Source organism: Poecilia reticulata, chromosome 22 (assembly GCF_904066995.2).
Source record: "Poecilia reticulata chromosome 22, P_reticulata-male-v2, whole genome shotgun sequence".
NCBI lineage: Eukaryota > Metazoa > Chordata > Actinopteri > Cyprinodontiformes > Poeciliidae > Poecilia > Poecilia reticulata.
In genome coordinates this window covers 18,055,487-18,077,263 of record NC_088851.1, presented here as the reverse complement: position 1 = coordinate 18,077,263, position 21,777 = coordinate 18,055,487, and the positions used below count along the sequence as shown (strand labels likewise).

The 21,777-nt window shown below is 39.1% G+C and overlaps 1 protein-coding gene across 1 annotated transcript; it reads left to right on the top strand.

Moving 5' to 3' along the window:
• Window positions 1-580: 580 nt before the first annotated feature.
• eif2ak4 (eukaryotic translation initiation factor 2 alpha kinase 4) lies at window positions 581-20,736 on the top strand. The gene is made up of 39 exons (XM_008399425.3): window positions 581-994; window positions 1,129-1,244; window positions 1,755-1,857; window positions 1,927-2,100; window positions 2,393-2,473; window positions 2,837-2,973; window positions 3,047-3,147; window positions 3,242-3,399; window positions 3,624-4,162; window positions 4,574-4,689; window positions 5,307-5,461; window positions 5,561-5,994; window positions 6,112-6,184; window positions 6,661-6,753; window positions 7,321-7,443; window positions 7,521-7,625; window positions 7,698-7,761; window positions 7,846-7,925; window positions 8,032-8,133; window positions 8,217-8,267; window positions 8,360-8,596; window positions 9,444-9,519; window positions 9,796-9,917; window positions 10,128-10,177; window positions 10,498-10,666; window positions 11,220-11,336; window positions 11,654-11,719; window positions 11,824-11,994; window positions 12,091-12,225; window positions 12,341-12,448; window positions 12,795-12,923; window positions 15,110-15,196; window positions 15,389-15,501; window positions 15,593-15,651; window positions 15,778-15,875; window positions 16,406-16,474; window positions 17,487-17,531; window positions 18,514-18,629; window positions 20,385-20,736. Exons 1-39 carry the CDS (start codon window positions 866-868, stop codon window positions 20,440-20,442), a joined length of 4,959 nt encoding a protein of 1,652 aa, XP_008397647.1. The 5' UTR covers window positions 581-865; the 3' UTR covers window positions 20,443-20,736.
• Window positions 20,737-21,777: the final 1,041 nt, after the last annotated feature.

Here is a 21,777-nt window from a genome sequence, read left to right as displayed (position 1 = left end):
TTTCTTCCTGTTACAGGGAATTTTCTTTTCCACTGTGGTTACATGCATGCTTGGTATGAGGAACTGCTGCAAAGTCACAGTGTGAGTGATTGTTTACTGTCATCACATACTTGTCCAGAGGTGAATGTTTTACGTCAATGACTTGAAGCAATCTGTAGGTTTTCTAAGACAGAAAACATTTTTTTTAACCCGAAATCTGAAAAATAATAATAACTTGACTGTATTGTTTAATAACCAGGATCAATTGACTTTGTTTTTTTTATATAAAGTATCCTGAGGTAACGTGTTGTGAATTGGTTCTACATGCATAAACTTCATTGAACTTAACTAAATTGAACTGAATGACCCGGATAACAGAGAATTTAAACAAACATATTTGATCTATTTTGTCCTTTTACATTTTTTACTCCAATTTGTTGAATATCTGAATGAAACTGTTTTGTTTTGATGTGTCCTAATAATAATTTAGTGAAATTACAATAAGTTAGTTTTATTTCATGCATATAAATCGACTCAATGGAAAAACTCTCAGCATCAGAACCAAGTCATCACCGCCCTCTAGAGGTCATTTTTGGAAATGCCACGTGGTGACGTTTCACATGCGACACACATCTCGCAACACTCATGCGCGAGCTGCAACTTGTTATGGTCGCTCGTGGGTACTTTTAAACTGCAGATTACAGAGTAACGCAACTTAATTTCAATACTTTGTGCGTGTTAAGCTCTAAGGTTTGAGCTTACAGGGTATCGGAAAGCTGGAGGGCTTGCGGAGGGCACCTCGGTATAGCGGCAGAGCTTCCTCTTTCAGACGCCTGGAAGTGAGAGAGGACTGGGGGGACTGCCATGTAGTTGTAGAGGCAGAAGAATGAGTAGTCATCACACTCCTACAGATGGGACAGAAGACTACACAGTACAGCAGGAACATGAACTAGAAGCACTTGCTTCTATCTTTGGAGATGATTTCGAGGATTTGCGAAACCAGGATCCTTGGAAGGTATACCTGCATTAATTGTAGCTCACAGTGAGCACGATAATGACTAAAACTTGAGATTAAACTCCCTTTAGGTTTAGTAGTCAACAACATAATGCCTAATTTCAACTGCAAATCAAATTTGACTTGATTTTCAGGTTAAAAGGCCTCCAGAGATGCACCTCTGCCTGCGGCCCAATGGGCTGAATAATGGACAGGAGTGTTACGTGACAGTGGACCTGCTGGTGAAATGCCCTCCCACTTACCCGGACGCGTGAGTACAGACCTGAACTGCTTTTCAACCGTTTGCTACAAGATGTTCATCAGTTTTGTGAAAACGACCTAAAAATGTGCAATTCTGAGTGTGAATAAGTATGGCATTTTGAAATGGGACCTTTGTGAGAACCCTCAGTGTGGGACATGACAGTAACAGAAGCACTTTAATGATGAAAGTTCAGATATTGTTAGGCTAAAATAAAACCAGTAAGCAAAAGCACAATTATTGCAAACAATTTTTATCTTTACACATATTAGCAAAAACTTCAGAGAAGATTTTTTTTTATTTTTAATTGGATATTTTAATTCACCTCCAGTATTAAAGCAAGTTATCTAGATTTTATCCTCATGGACTTGCATGATTGGGCAGAATGAGAACAGAAACAGAGATATCTTAGAGAGCAGTGAGCTTCCCATGTGCCTGCTTGTGATTAACCTCAAAGAATTACAAAGATCCTATGTAGAGGTTGCATCATTAAACGATAAAAATATCATGGGACACCAACAGGCCTCCAGTGCTGGAGCTGAAGAATGCCAAAGGTCTTTCAAATGAGAACCTCCAGAACCTCCAGAGTGAACTAACCAAGCTGGCAGCGGCGCGATGCGGGGAGGTGAGGATAAACCACACAGTTACATATGGTACGCTAGTTTCTGGTCATTAACTTGTCTCACTCTGCCAGGTGATGATTTACGAGCTAGCAGACTACATCCAAGGCTTCCTGAGTGAGCACAACAAGCCTCCGCCGCGGTCCTTTCATGAAGAGATGCTGAAGAACCAGAGGAGGCAGGAGGAGAAAAAGGCCCTGGAGGAGAAACGGAGGATGGACCAGCAGCGCAAGCAGGAAGAGGAAACGGTGAGGAGACATTCTTGCGTTATTGGTGTTATGTAAGGTGGTGCTCTAATGTGATTCGTCTGCCATTTATTTGTTTTGGTAAATGCAAAATACTAAGCTTTAAAAATTTGTTTTATTCATTTCTTTCCTTTTTTTAAGTTGACTTTTATGTGCATTTCAATCAAAACCATTAAGCACTTGTCCCCTAAATATGAACCATAAAATTTGAATCTTGTTGCATATTTAAGATATTACACTTTATTTACAGCATTTTATATCCATTATATTGAGTGTCTCATATTTATTTTTGTAGAAAAAAGAGATCATGGCTGTAATCCAAAAGAGAGAAGAGGAGAAACGAGAGGAAAAGAAAAGAAAAGAGATGGCCAAACAGGTATTTATCAGTTATTGTCATAGAAACACAGTAAAACATGAAGATCTTGCATCACAAAATCTTATAAAACATACAAGAACAGAAGCTCTCACATACTTAAAAAAAACTGCTTCACTTCATTGTTGCTTGCAAGGCAGACAAAAATACCAGTTAGCTTTTTTAGATATCAAAAATGTGAACAATCATGATATAAAGAGTAAAGGAGCACTATTACGGTAATTGATTTTATCAAGCAATGCATAGCATGTTTGTTAATGTCAGCTTACTATACTTGTTAGTCTACAAAAAGCATGAAAGCAAATTGGTGAGATATTCTCTTTAAAAAATCTCATCATCCCTAATATATATATTTTTAATTTACAGGAGCGACTTGAGAGCATGGAGCAAACTTCGTCTGTGTTGGGGAATCCACCCAGCCCCAGTGGACTTACTACTGAACTGACTGAAGCCAAGAAAGCTGTTATTAACCGTCGTCGCACTACCTCTAATACACGCCACAGGTATGCCACGCTCACAAACACTGCCATATCCTCAACATTACTGCAGTAATGCCTGAATTATGTTTGTTTCTAGACGCGACACAGTGAATGAAGACAACCACCGCACACAGGAGCTGCTTCACTTCAGCAGCAGCGTTTTTGGAGAACTTGCTGTCCACAAAGGGAAAATGTTAGGTGAGACCTGGCAGACTTGGTACAAAGGCCTTTCTGCTATTTTGTAAATATTGCCTGTTAGTCATGAGAGAATCTGTGTGTTTGTTTCTGACAGGTGAGAGCGAGCGACTTGGGCGGAGCGTTTACTGCGGTTTTGAAGCAAACTCTGGAGAATTTTCTGTGATCTATGAGTGGTCTCTGCGCTGGAGCAAGAAGATGGGCAAATTCTTCACCAGCCAGGAGAAAGGAAAACTTGAGGGCTGTAAGAAGCAGGCAAGTGGACAGGCAGCTGTTGTTTAGTGTTTGGTGTGTTGTGTTTTAATTTCCTATTTAAGTACTTTGCAATTTTTATCTTGAAAGGTGAAAATAATCAAGGTAATTTGCATGGATGTCCTGATCAAGACTAGGAATCCTGGAAATAGCCTCAGACTGCTGGTCCAACTTGGGTTAGCTTCAAACTTTTAACCAGAAACCCTTTTTTGTTAAATTTCTTGCAGATTCATGCTGCAGAGAATGAGTTCAACTCCCTCCTGCGACTCGATCATCCAAACTTGGTGCATTATACGGCATTGTGCTCCACTGAAAAGGAGGAATGCATTGTGGTGAACCTGCTGGTGGAGCATGTGCCTGGGATCAACCTAAACCAAAGCCTGACCAGCGGGACCCCAGTTCCTCTGGATAAACTCTGCCATTACACGGCTCAGCTACTGGCCGCCCTCAACTACCTTCACTCCAACTCTGTGGTCCACAAACAGGTGGGCGCCTCCAGCGTGCTGGTAGACTCTGAGGGGAACATTAGGCTGACAGACTACAGCTTATCAAAAAGGTTTGCTGATATCTGCAAAGAAGACATTTTTGAACAAGCCCGGGTCCGTTTTTCCGAGGATACAGCATTGCCGACAAAAACCGGGAAGAAGGGGGATGTGTGGAACCTGGGACTGATGCTGCTGGCTCTGAGTCAGGGTAAAGAGGTGAAGGAGTATCCGGTTACTGTACCAAGCAGCCTGCCTGCTGATTTTCAGGATTTCCTCCACAAGTATGTATAAATTAGCACTTCACCACTTTCTTGCACTAGTATTTTACCACAGATCCTTTTGGTATTTTTATTTGTTTTTATTTTGAATTTGTTTCTTAACAGTTTCAGGATATTAATTATTAATACACTGCATTTCCCAAAAAGTCACCACCTGGATTTTTTATTAGGTTTTTAGAAAGAAAATATTTTCAAAAATCATTGTGTGTTCTGGCAGATGAAAGGCTATCAATGAAACAATAAGCAATTTATCTCCCCAGATAATGGAATTATTATTTTCTCTATTGTCACAGTGGTAGTAGGAAGATAAATAGTTTTGACATTGTAGTTAATTAAAAAAAAAAAGCAGATTTAGTAGTGTGTGAATAATTTTTTAATTATTATACCTGATAGCCACTGTTTTTTTGGTTTTAGATGCATCTGCCTGAATGATGCTGACCGCTGGACAACTCAGCAGCTTTTGGACCACTCTTTCCTCAAGCCCCCTTCACCTAAAAACCTTCCTCAGTACCAGGACACCAGTCCAGAAGGTGAGTTGACAAAATTACTCCAAACTGGAGAACATTAAGTTAAGCAAAATTGACTTTTCAGTTGTGATGTTTTGTTTTATTTTCTGCTTGTCAATTTATTCTATTGTGCTATTGTCTTTGTACAGCACTTTGGTGCAGCTTCAACCTATTTTTAAAAGTGCTATATAAATAAACTTTACATTGATATTGCTAGATTAAGTACATTTTTATCATAACTTTCTATATAGGCATGGTTCACTGAGAGTTGGTCCACTTTAGTGTGGAATGTTTTCTGCTCTGAATGTCGGATTTTGGAGTGTTAGACTGATGGACTGGTTTGGGTTTTGGAAGACTCTCGTGTCACAAATTTGATACATTTTGTCTAACTTCCAGCTCTCCAATGGTCATGCGATATGAATCATGACCACAGAATATGAAATTGACCAAATTTAGTTTTATGACTGTGTTATTGTGAGTTCCTTTCTAATAACATTTTGTTCTTTTAGGTTATAACAGTTCGAATTTAGGTTGTTTTTTGAAGAAGTAAATATAAAGTCGTTTTTTCAAAGCATTTTGGTGATTGTTGAGCATTTAACATTTGCAAATAAAGATTTAACATAAAAACATTTCTTCTCCAGATCTGGCAGTGGACTTTGGGTCAACCGTTGTTCCCCGCAGTCACATTTTTGATGCTCCGTTCAGCTCAGGGATGCAGAGGCAGTTTTCTCGCTACTTTGATGAGTTTGAGGAGCTACAGCTTCTGGGAAAAGGGGCCTTTGGAGCTGTAATTAAGGTAAACACCATTTTTTACCCCCCTAAATTGAAATTAAGAAATCTTCTTCACCACAATTAAAACTCCGTTTTGTTCTGTTTAAACTGTTTTTATGCCCAGGTTCAAAACAAGCTGGACGGTTGTTACTATGCCGTGAAGCGAATCCAGGTCAATCCAGCCAGTAAGCAGTTCAGGCGCATCAAAGGGGAGGTGACTCTACTTTCCCGCCTGAACCATGAGAACATTGTTCGCTATTACAACGCCTGGATCGAGCGGCACGAGTTGCCCTCTATGGGAGTGCTGAGCAACAGCGACAGCTCGGATCCTCAGAGCACACCCGACAAACATCCCCAGGCCCGCGACCTGCCGCGGCGCCTCAACGAGCTCGGCCTGCCTGACAACGTGGAGGACCTTGCCCCGCCTCCGGCCGTGTCGAGTTCTGTGGAGTGGTCCACCTCCATCGAGAGGTCCTCCAGTGCCAAGTGCAGCGGGCACCAGTCGAGTGATGAAGACGAAGACGATTATGAGGATGATGTATTTGGAGCATCGTTTTTGTAAGCTTTTTCTAATTTCTTTTTATTTATTTGTTTTGAGTTTTTTGGGACAAAATTTGTACACATTTCAAATGTTTCCTGTGTTTTTTTTTGTTTTTTTGTTTTGTTTCTATTCAGACCGTCAGACAGCGAATCGAGGAGTGACATCATCTTCGATAATGGGGATGACAGCACAGACGACATATCACAAGTCTGAACATTTTCTACATGTTTATTTATTTATCTTTATTACCGTGTCAGTGTAATTTATTTAATACTTTAATGAAATTGTGGGTAGTTGATGATTGTGATATTGTGATAATTATGTAAAAGCCCAACGCGGGTTGAGAGTTCACAATAAGCAGTAGCTGTAAATTTTCGGAACGGCACATCAGCTTTATTCTTTGGAACAATGTCATACTAATTAAATTAAAATAAATGGTAAATTACCTAAAATTATGTAACACTTTTCTATTCATATAGAGCACCTTTAAGGCTTTTACACTTGACATTCACCCAAGCACACTCTAAAATGCACACATATTGATGCACTTGGAGGTATATGCCACAATATTATCACTGCAAGATTTTTGAACTAATAAACCCCAGTAAATTGTAAATTGTATTCTGTTTTTGCATTGGTAATTTCAGGTTGGAGCTGTAAACATATTGTGTATATATTTACAGATGGAGCCAAGGAAAAGGCCAACAGCAACCGACACAACTGAGAGCTCAGATTCTGATCGGCATCTTTCTATTGCGCATTACTTGTACATACAGGCAAGTTTCTGTTCTACTTTCCCTACTGAACTCTTTGACTTTTGTTGTGAATGTTTCGCCTTCAAAAAATCTAACAAGCTTGTTTTAAACATAAAAAAAATCTCTATTTATTCTCAAATTATAACCATATCTTTTGTCTTAATGCTTGTGTGTGCTCCGGTGGCCAAGCAATGACATTTTATTGCCAATTTCACTCATGTTTCTTTGTGCAGTGACAATAAAATAAGTCTAAGATTTAATATAGTTTTAGCTTGATTAAAGTTCATCTGAAATTATAACATTTATGTAGCGAAAATAATAATCTTACTAAGATTGAATGTTAAGATTGTTCTTTAACTTTGCTTTTTTATTTTTTATTTTTTGCGGTTTTATTTTTGGCATTCATTTTTCAGTTTCAGACACTTTGCTGCTTGAATTTTTATGTCGTCATCCTCATAAATGTCATCTGTTGTGTTTCTTCGGCTCTTCAGTTCTGATGAAAAACTGATGTAAAGCACCTTGTGTTGGCATTTTAGTATTAAGTGCATTATGAATAAATATTGATTGATTAATGTTATTTTGTGACAGATGGAATACTGTGAAAAAAGCACTTTAAGAGACACAATAGATCAAAGTCTACACCTGGACAGGAATCGGTTATGGAGGCTGTTCAGGGAGATCCTGGATGGTCTTGCTTACATCCATGAGCAGGTTTGGAATCTAAATACACTGTGATGTAAATATTAAATTAATATTTTCAGTCATTTACTATCTTTGATCTGTTTTAGGGCATGATTCATCGGGACCTGAAGCCTGTGAATATCTTCCTGGATTCCCAGGACCATGTAAAAATCGGAGACTTTGGTCTGGCAACAGATCATCCTGCTAATGTGGTATGTTGTGGAGACTAACCGAAAGTGTGTAAAATTAGTCATGGTTTGAGCTTTACATTTTCTTTCACACAGGCAGCAGGTAAATTTGAACTGGAGGACAGTGGTTCAGCTGCGATGCCCAAACCAGACCCTTCAGGTGGAGTTTTGACACACTAAATAAGTCTTTAGTTCTGATAACTACGGAGGTTGAGTCCCATCCCTGACGCATTACTGCCTTTAGGTAACATGACAGGAATGGTTGGAACAGCCCTTTATGTCAGTCCAGAGGTTCAAGGAAACACAAAGGCCACATATAACCAGGTAAGAAACTCAAATTAACTTTTCTGGCCAAAACCAGAATAACTCAGTCATATTTTGTTTCTTACATCTTAATATTGACTTCAATATTTTTATTTTTTTTTCGCAGAAAGTTGATCTGTTTAGTCTGGGCATCATTCTCTTTGAGATGTCCTACAGGCCGTTTGTGACGGGTGCAGAGCGGATCTCCGTCCTGAGCCAGCTACGGACGGTGCGTCACGAGAAACGATTTGAGCTAATTGTTTTTATCTAAACCTGACTTCTAATTCATTTTTGCCTCTTTAAACACTGCAGGAGTCAATTTCCTTCCCAGGAGACTTTCCTGAACACGAACAAGGAACACTGGTGAGAACTCAACCACAAAATGTGATGCAATTCTCTGTCCTCCACACTTTGAAGCTGCACTCTAACAGTGTGGTGCCATTCTCCATTGTTAGAGGAAGGTAATAGAGTGGCTGCTGAAGCATGACCCGGCCCTTCGGCCCACCGCCCAGGAGTTACTGAAGAGCGAACTGCTGCCGCCGCCTCAGATGGAGGAGTCAGAGCTTCATGAGGTGTTGCAGCACACCATGGCTAATATCAACGGCAAGGCTTACCGCACCATGGTGGGGCAGCTGTTTTCCCAAAACACCACACCAGTCATGGATTATGCTTATGACATGGACATGCACAAGGTACTGTTTTCATCTGTGCTTCATACACTCTGTGTCCTTTAGCATTTTGGGAAACCTCATTTATGACGGTGTAAGCATCTGTTGTCATGTGACTCTGTCCAGCTGGCCAAATATGAGATTTATCACCTAACTTGCAAATTCATAAATCTTGGAATATATCAGTGAATAATTAATTAAACTCCCAATGGTCCTTTTCATATTAAAATCACCTTAAATGGTCATCAGGATCATATGATTATCAGTGCTATGTGCAAATTAATTTCCTTCTTAAATTTGATGCAGTATTCAGTTTTAACAAATGACAGTCAAAGTCCTTCAAAGTGTTTCAGATATGCTCCAGTGGAGCTTTTTCTTAAAATAGGTCACTAGTCCATCACTTTGCTAACAAGATGAAATATTCTCACAAAATAGCGAGAATTACCTCATTTTGATGCAAGCCATCTGTGGTATTCATAGGAAAGCTACAGTCTTAAAGACCTTTGTGATTTTTTTTATTTCAAAACCTTTTTGTGTAAGTAAATTATATTTGAAGAAGTAAATATTTCCTAAATAACCTAAAAGCTAGTTATTTGTTATCTTTTAAATTTATAAAAGGATAATTTTTACTTACCCAGTAAGTTAATTCATTTTAAATTTGAACAGAAACCTCAAATATAAAAGCTGGAGCAAATCTTCTTTTTCCTTCTAGTTCATTTCCCCCTCTATACCTGAAGATGTCACTGCAGACTCATTACTTTCACTGTTCTCCCATTTTTCTTTCTCCCGACACTAACAGGCGCACAGGAACTTTTTTTTACATGTCGTAATGACTCCTCTAACAGAGGTTGTTTGTTTGCTCTCCCTTCAGGGCAACTTCAACTTCAGCAGCTCCAAATTGCAGCAACATGTGTATGAAAGCATCACCAGAATCTTTAAGAAGCACGGTAAGCTTCTTGTGTGCGTGCTCACATGTGTGCATGTGAACATAAGTCGGTGTTTACTCATCATCCTGATGTGCTTGCACCCCTTGACCTGCTGTTGGTCTGTTTTGAAGACCCCGACATCTGGTTCAGTGTGAGGCAACTAAACAATAGGTTCTCTGTCAGGCGGCACAGATTCTGTGCATGTGTTTGTGTTGCTTTCCATCCTCAAGCTGTGCTCTTTGTGTCTGCTTGCATGGTCTCTTTGAGTTTTATCTTATAGATGTAATGTGTCCTCAGGTGCAGTATGTCTTCACACGCCATTGCTCCTCCCCAGAAACAGGAAGTTGTATGATAGCAGCGAGCTGGCCTGCTTTATGGACCACAGTGGAATGCTGGTCACACTGCCCCATGACCTTCGTGTGAGTTCTACAAACATACCACACACACTCATGAATGTGTGGTTCAAATGCAAATGCACACGGTTGGAGGGGAGAGATCAGCAGCAGCTTCAGGAAACCCTGAGGACCAAATGTCTAGTCCACACTGTGATTGATTACAGCTACGTATTCTCTGACTTTACTGTCATTATTACTGCACAAAGTGTCTCAACCCCCTTTTTTCCACTTCAGATGGCGTTTGCACGATTTGTGGTCCGCAACAATATAACACAACTGAAGAGGTAAAGTTGGTGCTTCTGTGTTAGTGGACATATGCAGTGTTGCATAATCTTGCTAGTCTCTCACTTTTGTTTGGATTCACAATTCTATCAAAGAACATATTTTCTGTTTGTTTGTTTATTTTATGAAGGAAAAATCAGAAATCTTTATTGACCTGAAAAAGCCTAATTGGTGCATATGTATGTTTGACTGTGTAGGTTAAAAGGTGAAGTGTGATGGTCATTAAAATTATTGTTAATTTTACTCAAAACCTAGTAAAAGTGTAACACTGAATTCTCATCCTGAGTGGAAGCAAAGTCTCAGAGTGTTCGTTTCTGTCCAGGTACTGCATTGAACGTGTGTTCCGACCCAGAAAGCTGGACCGTGCACACCCGAGGGAGCTTCTGGAGTGCACGTTTGACATCGTCACACCTGTCACCAACAGCCTGCTCCCGGACGCCGAGACCATTTACACCGTCTCTGAAATAGTCCAGGAGTTTCCTGCTCTTCAGGTTATTTTCACATTTACTGCTTGTATTTTTTTCCGTCCTGTTTTCTCCTCTGGTTTGCTGTTTTCAGATTGAACATTTAGTTTATGCGTCATTCTGTCATTCTTGTATGTCCTACAAAAATGCCATCAGCTCCGCTTCAGCTTGTGTTTTTTCCTCCTCACTTCCCATTCACATTCCTAACATACCAAAATGTGTGAAAGCATGACTGATTAACATTGTATTTATTGTTTATGTAGTAAATCTACTATGCGTAACTTTGTCCGCTTCCTTCCCTCCCAGTCCATTTCCTGTCTGCATCCATCGCCGCGCTCCATCAGTCTCCAGCCGCGGCTCTTTTTCTACACCTTATAAACTCAGACAGCCTTGTGTCTAGCCTCTATTACATCCCTCATGCATCCTGTTTCTGATCCTCTGCACTGTCCCGGTCTTTGTGTGAAAGCTTTAAAGAATGTTTGCTGCCGGACACAACAGTTATTATTCACCGAGGTGCTCATTGTGTGAAGATGGACTGTAATTGCAGCTGAGAGGGTTAAAGGTGTGTTTGCGTTTGCAGGAGAGGAACTATAACATCTACTTGAACCACACCAGCTTACTGAAGGCCATCCTGCTCCACAGTGGCGTTCCAGAGGACAAACTGTGCCAGGCATCCAGCATACTCTGTGATGCTAGGGTTAGTCCAGCGTATATTACACACAAGGTTACACGTATGAAACAATCATGGTGGAAACTAACTAGAGAGCTGAATCGTCTGTTTAGTATGTTAAAACCCAGTTAAATAAAGCAATTTGTATACAAAAACTGCTTCTAATTCTCTAATTTCTATTTTGTTACACAAATAATAACATGTTGTATGTTCATCCTATGATATATTGACTTAATTTCAGATACAGTTAGATTTATTGGTGCTAAAATGCTAAATATTTAAATTAAGATGTGTTTTTTTTCTGTAATTATTGTAACAGTAACTTTATTACACATTTGCTGCAGAATGAAAAGCTGACCAGAGGTGAGGTTGAGGCAAAGTTCTGCAATTTTTCCCTTTCAACCAACACTGTAAGTGTACACTTGGTGCCTTCAAATATGTTCAGCTTTATAAAGGGAGATTTTTCCATGTCAAGCACGGACGAGCCAAAAGTCTCCTTGTGTTGTGTTTTCAGCTGCAAACACTGTACAAGTACATAGAGCAGAAGGGCAGTCTGCAAGAGCTGGCACCGCTGCTCACATCGCTCACCAAACAGAAGACAGCCGTCACTCAGCTGGCCAAGCAGGGCCTCAAGGAACTGGAGGAGCTCACCATCCTCCTGAAAAGACTGGGTGTTAAACTAAGGGTAATTTTGAGTTTTAAAGCAGCAAACAAAAACAAAAAAAATCATTAGCTATCTATGTTTTCTTATTTTTTTAATGCAGGTTTTTCTACTTTATAGGTTGTTGTTAACTTAGGTTTGGTGTACAAGGTGCAGCATCACTCCGGAGTCATCTTCCAGTTTGTGGCGTTTATCAAGAAACGAAAGCGAACTGCACCAGACATCATAGCTGCTGGAGGACGCTATGATCACCTGGTAGGTTTAAGAGTCAACCACCAACATTTCTAATCCAAAATCATGACACAACACATGAGTCAGTGTTGTTGATGTGTCCCACTTATTTTTAATTTTTTTTAATGTTTCTGTTTAGATCATGGAAGTCCGAGGACCAGCTTCCACTGCGCCGGTCCCCAATGCAGTGGGGGCCAGCATTGCTCTGGACAAAGTCTATGCTGCCATGGCCAATATGGAGGAGCCAGTGAGAGAGACAGACACACATATAAACACAGAAATCTGACATTCCTAATTATTGTAATGGAGGAGCAGCAGGCAGAGTTTCATATTTAATGACACCTTTTTGCAGCCGTTGGCCGCCATAGTGCCACTTTTAGAAACACGTTAATAACTATGATCATTGCACATCGTCACTCCAGGAGTTATTTAAGGGGGCACAGCAATTTATCTCTATTTTATATTCAAAATGGGAAAGTTAGTAATTTATGTCTTATTTTAACTCCTAACAATAAGCATTTCTAATATTTGTCTTTACAATAATTTTTTTTTTGCTGTAATTAGTAATTAATTATATTTGTTCTTTGTTTTAGCCGTTTGTGAGTTCCTGCGATGTCCTGGTGGTCCCAGTGGGACATTCCTCAATGTCCAAAGCCATTAGTGTTGTCCAGAAGCTGTGGAGCTCAGGCGTTTCTGCAGACTTTGCCTACGATGTATTACAGGTCAGCAGGCTGACTTTATTGTGTATGAAAGATATAACAAATAAGCAATAAAATTTAATGAAATTTGTATTAAACAAAAATGCGATTGCAAACTTTCCATCCCAGCAGGCCCACGCCAGCATGTTTCTGAATGTAGTCCCACTAAAAAAAAAAAAAAAAAATTCCTTCTGTTGATTCTTGAGCTTTTTTGTATTGATTGAATGGCTTTTATGAGATTTTAAAATTATTTTAATAACACCTACTGTTACACCACATATTAATGATAAAACTAAATAGGAAAGGTTGTGAGAAAAAAAAAGAAAAGTTTAAAAAGTATTGATGCATACAAAATATGCAAGCTTTCTTTTTTTTCTCATAAATGTACAATCATACCAGCTTTTCGAGTGTTTTGTTCTTAGTATTGTTGGTGCTTACCTATTATGGCCATATCAAGCAATGTAATTCGATGATTTGATACTATTGTCAGAAATATGTTTCACTTTACCACCAAATTACTCAGCAGTTTAGCCAAATACCACATGACCGTAAAATATTTTTATAGGCAGCCAGACCATTGCAGGATATAATACCCCTGCAATCCTTCTCCCCATATCCTGTTCGTCTCTCTGCTGCACCAATCCAATAAAAGCAAAAATGCTGAAAAAGACACAGAAAAACAATGCATGTCAAGAAAAACTCTGGTAATGAAAATACAAGTAATAACATAGAAAATTCCCATTAAAGCAAACTCTTAAATATATGCTATTATTCTTTCTGTTTAGGGCTGCGATTTTACCCTGCAGTCTCGAAAAATATTTAATGATTACCAACTAAGCCTTTTACATACACAAACTCAAACCTACATTTTTTTTTTTGTATTTTTGGTTAAACTTAGTTTGCTGACATGCAATAATCTCTTCCTGCCTACAGAGGGCAACACCTGACTTACTGGAGGAAGTTGCTGCTTTTATCCTCAGCTGTATGTTTATAGTGGCATTTGTCAGAAAATAGGCAAACTCAAATGACACAGAGTTGTTTAGCTAACTGACCGACCCTGTCGGTGTTTTATCAGAACCACTTTTAAGAAAGTGCTTTGAGTTCTGGTTTGCAATGATTTGACTGAATTTGGAAGTTTGGCCAAGCTGAGATCACTCCCATCAACATGAAGGTGTTCGTAGTAAGGTCCAGGAGTTCTGGTGCCATGCTTCTGTCACGATCTTTGTTTGACAAACAGCCTGCCAGCCACTACCCAGTACCAGCATTTTAATCCTTCCTCTACTCAGTATAACCTATTGTTGTCTAAACTTTCCATCAGTGCAGTTAATATGTGCTTTAAATGTTCCCATTGTCTTTTGTAGTGGCGCGTCAGTATCCCGAAGCATTTAGGAAAGTCTGACTCTTGCTTAAAACAATTATATTGCCAATTACAGTGTTTCTTGTTGATTATGCATGAACCAGAAAAAAGCTTTTAGGAATACTTTTTTGTAGACTTCTCAGGCGTAAATCCCCTCTTGCTAGACCTGTTAATGCCGCTCATGTGGTTGCATATTAACAGAAATAATCCACAGCTTTTATCCATGCTCTGGTGATGGTTTCACTCCTTATTTGCCTAATATGGCAAACCTGCCTCTGTGGTGTCAGCTAAGGCCCTTCAGGCGATAACTTACCTTTGACATAATGCAGTCAGAGAGAGGTTGTGGGAAAAGGCAAAACATAAAACTTACACCATGACAAAGCAAATATCTTAGAAAATGAAATGTATCAGAAGACTGCTAAAAATCATTTATATAGAAATATCAGCCAACTGAAGAGAAAGTCCGTTTACTGTTTACAGTGTATACACTCTGTACTTATTTGGGGCTTGTTTTGCATAAATTGCTGCATAGAGCTGACCAGCCTTGGACACAACACTGTGCAAATGGCTACAGCAGAATTCACATCATGAGGTTTTGATTCTGCAATTATGTTGCATTTCCTTCTTGAATCAAGATTCTTGCTTTCTTATTCTGTAGTAGTTCTTGTCCTTGGTTTTGAGAGCTGTCAGCTGTCTGAGGGGTGTAGTTCTTAGACGTTCAAGACTCACACAGGCCAACGTTGTTGAGTACCAACAGTGAAAGCTCTGTCACATTTTATTTTGGACATTTTAAACTGAGATCTTCCTTTCAAAGCGAGTAAAAATTGATCTTTTTGTCCCTTTGTGTGTTCAGTCTCAGGAGACACTGCTGGAGCACTGCAGACTGGCTGGCATCACGTGCATGGTATTTGTTTCTGACAAAGATGGAAACTATGTGAAGGTAAATCAACAAAGTGCTCTGGATCTTTTTGTTTTGTTTTGTTTTGCTGACATCTAAGGTGTATTGTGGTTTGAGAATACCACCGTTTGCGTGTGTTTTCTGCAGAAAGCATTAGTGTTGAAAATAACTGTGCACGAAATACCTGAATGTTTCTGAAAGGCAGTATACGTTAGAAGAATTCTGTGTTCCCAGGTGAAATCCTTTGAGAAAGACAGGCAGTCCGAGAAGAGAATTCCAGAGTGGGACTTGGTGGACCACATCATTCAGAAATGCCGGACCAAAATATTTGACGAGAGAAGCATCAGGTAAAGAAATCTGTGTAACGTGCAGCTCAGATTGCTCAAAAAGATTTATGAGGTTTTCCATCTCATGAATTCTCTTCTTGTTCCCCTGCAGAGAAATGACTGAGAGCATAAGCCTCCAGAACCCTAAAGGATCACAGCTTAACAACACTGGTACTGAGAAGCCTCAACGGTCTTACAGCACCGTGACACAAACCGCTTTCTGTCTTCATACAGTTGGGCTGTAACTCGGATAAAAGTCCTCTAATAACATGGTAAATGTGGAAAAACTGTTTTCAGGCTCTTTGGAGCAACATGGCAGTAGCACCAACATGAATGTCAACGTCATCAGCCCAGAGAAAGTTTCCGCAAGTGCAAGAAGACGATATGAGGCTCAGGTTATTAATACACAAACAACACCTTCTGTCACTTTATCTACCAAATCTGAATGTTTTAACGTTTTAGATAAACATATCTAAGATGTCTATTTTAGAGATGCACCAATCAGAGACTTTTTGTGGCCAATTTCAGATCATTAGTTTTGTAAACCTCAAAATTACAATTTTAGCCAATCCTGATTTTTTTTTTTATTGAAGAATAAAGCAGTTATCTATCAAAATCAGACCAACATTTACGAATGATGGTCTTTTTTGCTTCTCTACAAATCTAACACAAAAGTAAAACCCTTATGCAAACGAAAACTAAAATGCATTTCATTCATGTTCGTAGCTGAAATGCATAGCTGTGACTATGTTTCCCTAATAAAAAGCTGCTTCATAGCTTTTCATTTTGTTGTTTCTGTGAGAGAGCACTATTCTAGTTAAGATATATTAATATTTTTTTTCTAGCTATTTTATTTTCACGGGAAGAACTATTATTTGCTTTTTCTTTTCTCTTATGTAAGCCATATTTGTTTCCCTTTCTTCAGATTCAGACCAGATTGCAGAACCTGGGGAGCAATTTGCAGAACAAGAGCAACGACATCGAAGTCCTTGCAGTAAGTCCACCGTTTCTTTAGTCTGTTGTTTTCTCTCCCACCTTATCTGCTCAATTCATGTGTGAAATCACAGAACAGGGAAAGGGTTTTTGATGGCTAAAACAACAAACATCATGGAGAGCAGCGCCCTTTTATAGTCACGCTTCGATCCCCCGCTGTGGGAGAGATGGCTGTGAATCCATTCCAGTAGCCGCAGAACAATACACACCGAGAGAAGGCAGCTTGCCTAACTTTGTCAGACATGGGGGGGTTGGGTGTAAATGGCTGCCATATTGAGTTTATTTACAGTCGTATTGCAGATTAGGGCCTGATATCCTTGGATAAACCTTCCCGTTTGCCTTAATTATAATGGGGTTGCATATTTCAGAAACATGCCTAAGCCCTGTTTGAATCTAAACTCCATCTCTGCTGCAGCACTAAACAGGAGCTGGTGAAACATAACAGACTTAATGAGTTTGATGCTGTGAGCAGCTCTGAGTCTCTCTAGTTGCATATTAACAGGGTTCCTCAGCAGCAGAAACTAAAATATATATTATTAGAATTTCAAAATTTCATATTCCTTTTTTTGTGATGTGGAAGATCAGATAAAGTCATTACGATTAAGTGAACAGACACAGGAACTAAATGTGATGTGTGAAAAACAAAATCATCACCAGTCTTCCGAACTTCATTTTCTGCCTGACCATCCATCCATTCACCCATCTCCATTTAGCCATTCTTTGTAGTTACAATGTGATCTGAACTTTTATATTTACGCTCTGAGAGCATGTCCAAATGGATAGAGGACTCTGGAAAAATGCAGAATATGGTCAAACATGTAGGGACCCTGAGCCTAATTGTCCACCTGTCAGTCTGGAATGCAGCAGAATGAATCCATGAGCCATTAGGCCTCTTTGCACAATAACCGTATCGGTCTAAATATGTAATGCATTGTGTTCTGCGGAGTTCGATGTTTACTTAGAGTGTGAGATAAGGCTCTGTTTTGAAACTTCTCTTGTTTTTCATCCCGCAGGTGGACCTGCAGAAGGAAACGCTGATAAACTTCCTGTCTCTGGAGGTGGGTTCCCTACTAGCTTCATCAAAAGCACAGCGCAGTTCATAAAATTCTTGGATCTCAGTGAGGGCTGTGAAGGGAGGGTGGGGAAGGAAAGAACGGCCAGTAAAGGTCCAAGATCCCAGACAGGAAAAGGGAATCCCGTCTCCTTCCTTTGCAGTCGTGTCCCATGAGGAGCAAAGCGAGGAAACTCCCCTGCATGTTTCCATGGACGAAAAAAAAAAAAAAGTATAATTTGGCAAACATAGGTGACCAACATGTGCTGCATTTAACAAAACACACTGTTAGGAGGTGTTTATATTCACATTCCAAACTCCTTACTGGGACTTTTTGCTCATAAAGTTTCACTTTCCCTTCCACGAAGTCTAATTATAAAGTGAAGAAACACAGAGAAGGTTAGGAAATGCTCCTAAAACAGTGGTCATATAAGCAAAAGCCTGACCCAGTCACTCATACAGACTTTCCTTTTCTGCACGTGTTGAAGGCAACAGGTTGGGTGCACATGGTGTTTGTTGGCGATGGCTGTCTCCATATGGAAAATTAGCTCAATTCAAACAAAAAAACTCATTCAAATCTTCAAACGTATGATGACAGCTTAAAATAAGGAGCAGCTTGTGTACTGCATTACAGTTTGTGATATACAGCACCTTGGAAAAGTCTATTTCTTGAATTTTCCAATAAGCAAGAACTGTATGTATTCATACTATCAGGACTTCATTTGATGCAACAATCGGATGTTGTGAAGTGGAAAAAAATCTGAAAAATTTTGCATCTCCTCTCTGCCTCCTGCTCCACACCCCTCAAAACTTACCCCACAAAAAAAAAAAAAAATCATCCCTCTTATGACTTCAATTACGGCTTTAATTATTTTTCTGAGTTTGTTTTTGTTCAGTTTGTGTGTCTTTTCTGGTTGACAATCATTCAGTCTTTATTATTATTCAGATCGAGCAGTTCTCAAGTTTGCCTTCTATATTTCTATTTCCAGTTTGACAGTGAAGAACAGTTCAACAGCAGCGTCAAGACTCTGCTGTCCCGTCTCCCAAAGCAGCGCTACCTGAAGTCCATCTGTGATGAGATCCACCATTTTAAGATTGTGAAAAGGTGAGCTGCCAGTTTTACTTCATAACAGTTTCAAACAGTACTAAAAATGTGCAAAAAGTTGTTTTTTGTTTTCATTCTAGATTTGCATCTAGATTTTCCGGAGCAAATCTAGAATGTTGACTCTCTCACTTAGTATTTGTGGATATAGCAATGTCGTCTTGCGAAGAACATAATCCTTTTTGATCACCCTTTAATTTTCTGAGGAAGAAGAAATCTCCCTTTTTCACCAATCATACCTTCACAATTTTAACTCGATTTCTTTTTTTTTTTTTTAAACCCAACTAATTAATCAATTTTGTCCAATTTTCAGTGGTACATACAAACTCACTAAAATGTTTTCCCAAATAATCAGTTATGTGATTTTTCTGTTTCTCATATGTCATTTCACCCTAAAAAATCTCTTTAAGGTTGTTGGACAGGAAGATAAAATAACTCTTCCTTCATTTAGCTCAGAAATAGACGATGCTGTTGGTTGAATGACGAGAAGTCAATTCAATCAACTTGTTGGTGTTTATGCTCACCAACATAAACATCTTTGTAGCTCTGGAATTTCTTGTCAGTAGGAGGATGCTGATTAGCTTATTTTGAATTAAAAAGGTTTTTAGGCTTTCTAGTACTAGTATGTCCTTAAATACATAAAAAATTAAAAATTGTTTTCCCTAAAAAAAAAAAAAAAAAAAGCCAAAAGCTGGTAAATAGGTTAAATGATGATTTAAAAAAAAAAAAAAAACATTAAAAACCTCCTGTGTAGGCAACTGCCACTCCCCCACACCAGGTGTAACAGTGACAGCCAGAGCTTCAAAGAGCGCTGTTAGACAGATAACCACCACCTTGAAGAACACTAAATCCCCCGTTGATCCTGTTTCCTGAGGTGAAATCTGGAAAAGGATTCGCCTTGTTTGGTCTTCTGGCGTCTGGATCATAACACCTCAGCTGTCCGACGCAGGCCAGCTCCCCGGAGCCAGTTTCATGAATGAGACGGCAACAGGAAAAAAATAAAAAATCAAAGCCTCTCCAACGCAGTTGGTTTCAATTTCCCATCTCTGCTTTGTGTTTGCGTTGCTGTTTAGGGGGAAGCACAAGGCCTCACCGATAAACCGGGCCACAGAGCCAGAGACGATGTATACATTTTGCATCTGTTTTTTATCCTTTTGTGTGCATGTTTTCGTTGAATGTGAGGGACAGGCAGCTGAGGCCAGATGAGCGGGGTAAAGGGTTTTCACAGCAGTCACCTTGCTGCAGTGGAATCATAAACTAAACTTATCTTGGACGGGTTTGAAGGCAGTGACCTTTTCTTTGAGTTAGAACTGTTGCATGTAAACCTGCATCTTCACTGCTGTTTCAACTCGCCCACGGTTATTCTGGCGGCTCTGAAAGGTTGTTCTTAGACAGTTAAGATAATTATTATAAGTGTGGGGCTTTTCTATTAGCTGAGGTTATTTTCTGCGTTCCTCCTTTGCTTAGTTCTTATTGGATTTATTTATTTAGCTTGGTAACTTCACAGGTAATTTTTATGACTCATAAAAATTATGTTTTGTTCAAATACACTGCGACTTGCAAGGCTCTGTCTCTTTTGAGATGTGCTCCTGGCAGAGTTACATCCTCTTGCTAAACAGGACTTACTTCTTAATAAAGTTCCCGGAAAACCTCCTGGCTAAATTTCATTGTTCTGATTTTGAAATGTTCCATTTGGATGTCGAGTATACGTTTTTTCCCCCCTTCTCAATATAACAAACACATGTTGTTCTTTTTCAGGGTGGCTGTGGTGGTCTTGTACAGCTATAAAGATGACTACTACAAGATCCTTTTGTGAGAATCAAGGACTGAATTTCATCCTCAGACCTGCAGGATCTGCTCAAAGATTGGACAGATTTTCCGTTTGGGACAAAAAATATAAGCCCAAAAGACACAAGAGACTCTTCTTTTATCATGTTGAATAGTTCTTTAACTCCAAACTCTGAACATTTGGTGTTTTCAGACAGAAACAAGAGGTTTAATGGACTTTGTTGCCTTAATACATACTGTAGATTTTGGAAGTAAAAGGGCTACCTGTTGCAGATTATGTCATGAGTGAAAGATGGAGGGATTAAATATTATTTTCCCACGCTTTGACTTCGTTTTTGTTGTTGTTGTTGTTTCTGTGTCCTGAGCGTAAACAGACATAGTGAACATTCTGAACGTCACGTTTTACCTCAAAAGTTGTTTGGGGATGTTTTTGAGTCCTTTGAAATCTGTTTATATGTTTTTATGCAAACAAAAAATATGAGTGTAGTTACATTCATGCATCCATCAATCCATTCAATTCTTTATGGAAAAAAACAACAGCCCTAGTATAGATGTGTAAAAAGTCTTGAAATACAGATGCATCTAAAAAATATGGAACATTGCATAAAAGTGCAATATTTCTCACTAGTTATCTCAGAAAGTGAAACTTATATATTACATATAATCAGCACACCGAGTAATCTATTCCTTGTTGTCCTCGTTATTTTTATGTTTGTTGCTTACAGATAATGAAAAGCCAACATTGAGTGTCTCGTAAAATTAGAATACTATGAACAGAGACATTATTAGAAGCTCACAGTGTCACAACCTAATCAGCTAATTAACTAAAAAAAACTGTAAATGATCCATTTTCAGTTTACTGACAAAAAATATAATGCCAAACAACCTACAAGGTTGCTAACAAGAAAAACAGGATTTCCTGTTAACCAGTGGGCATGTAGATTGCATCCAATAAAATATATATATATATATATATATATATATATATATATATATGGTAAATAAGTTGTCTTGAAGACACTAAGATGGTATTTTTTTTTACTTCCAGAAGCTTCTTTATAGGTGATCTTAGCAGGGCAAGTCAAAGCACCAGTTGAGCGCAAGCCAAACGTCCAGGCCTTGAGTCATTTCATTCAGTATTTTACCAGCCCAAAGAAGAGGTCTTCTTCCTCTTCATTCATGCTCAAACACCATCTCTGTTGGATCCATTTGCAAATGAAAAGCAAGCAGATCTAAAGGAACAAAAAGAAGAAGAATTCACATTTGCAGCACAAGTCTAGGACCAGATGTGTGTGGGTATGCAAGTGAAGCAAAACCCTTAACCAGTACCATCTTGAATGACATCACTGACGTTTGGGAAATT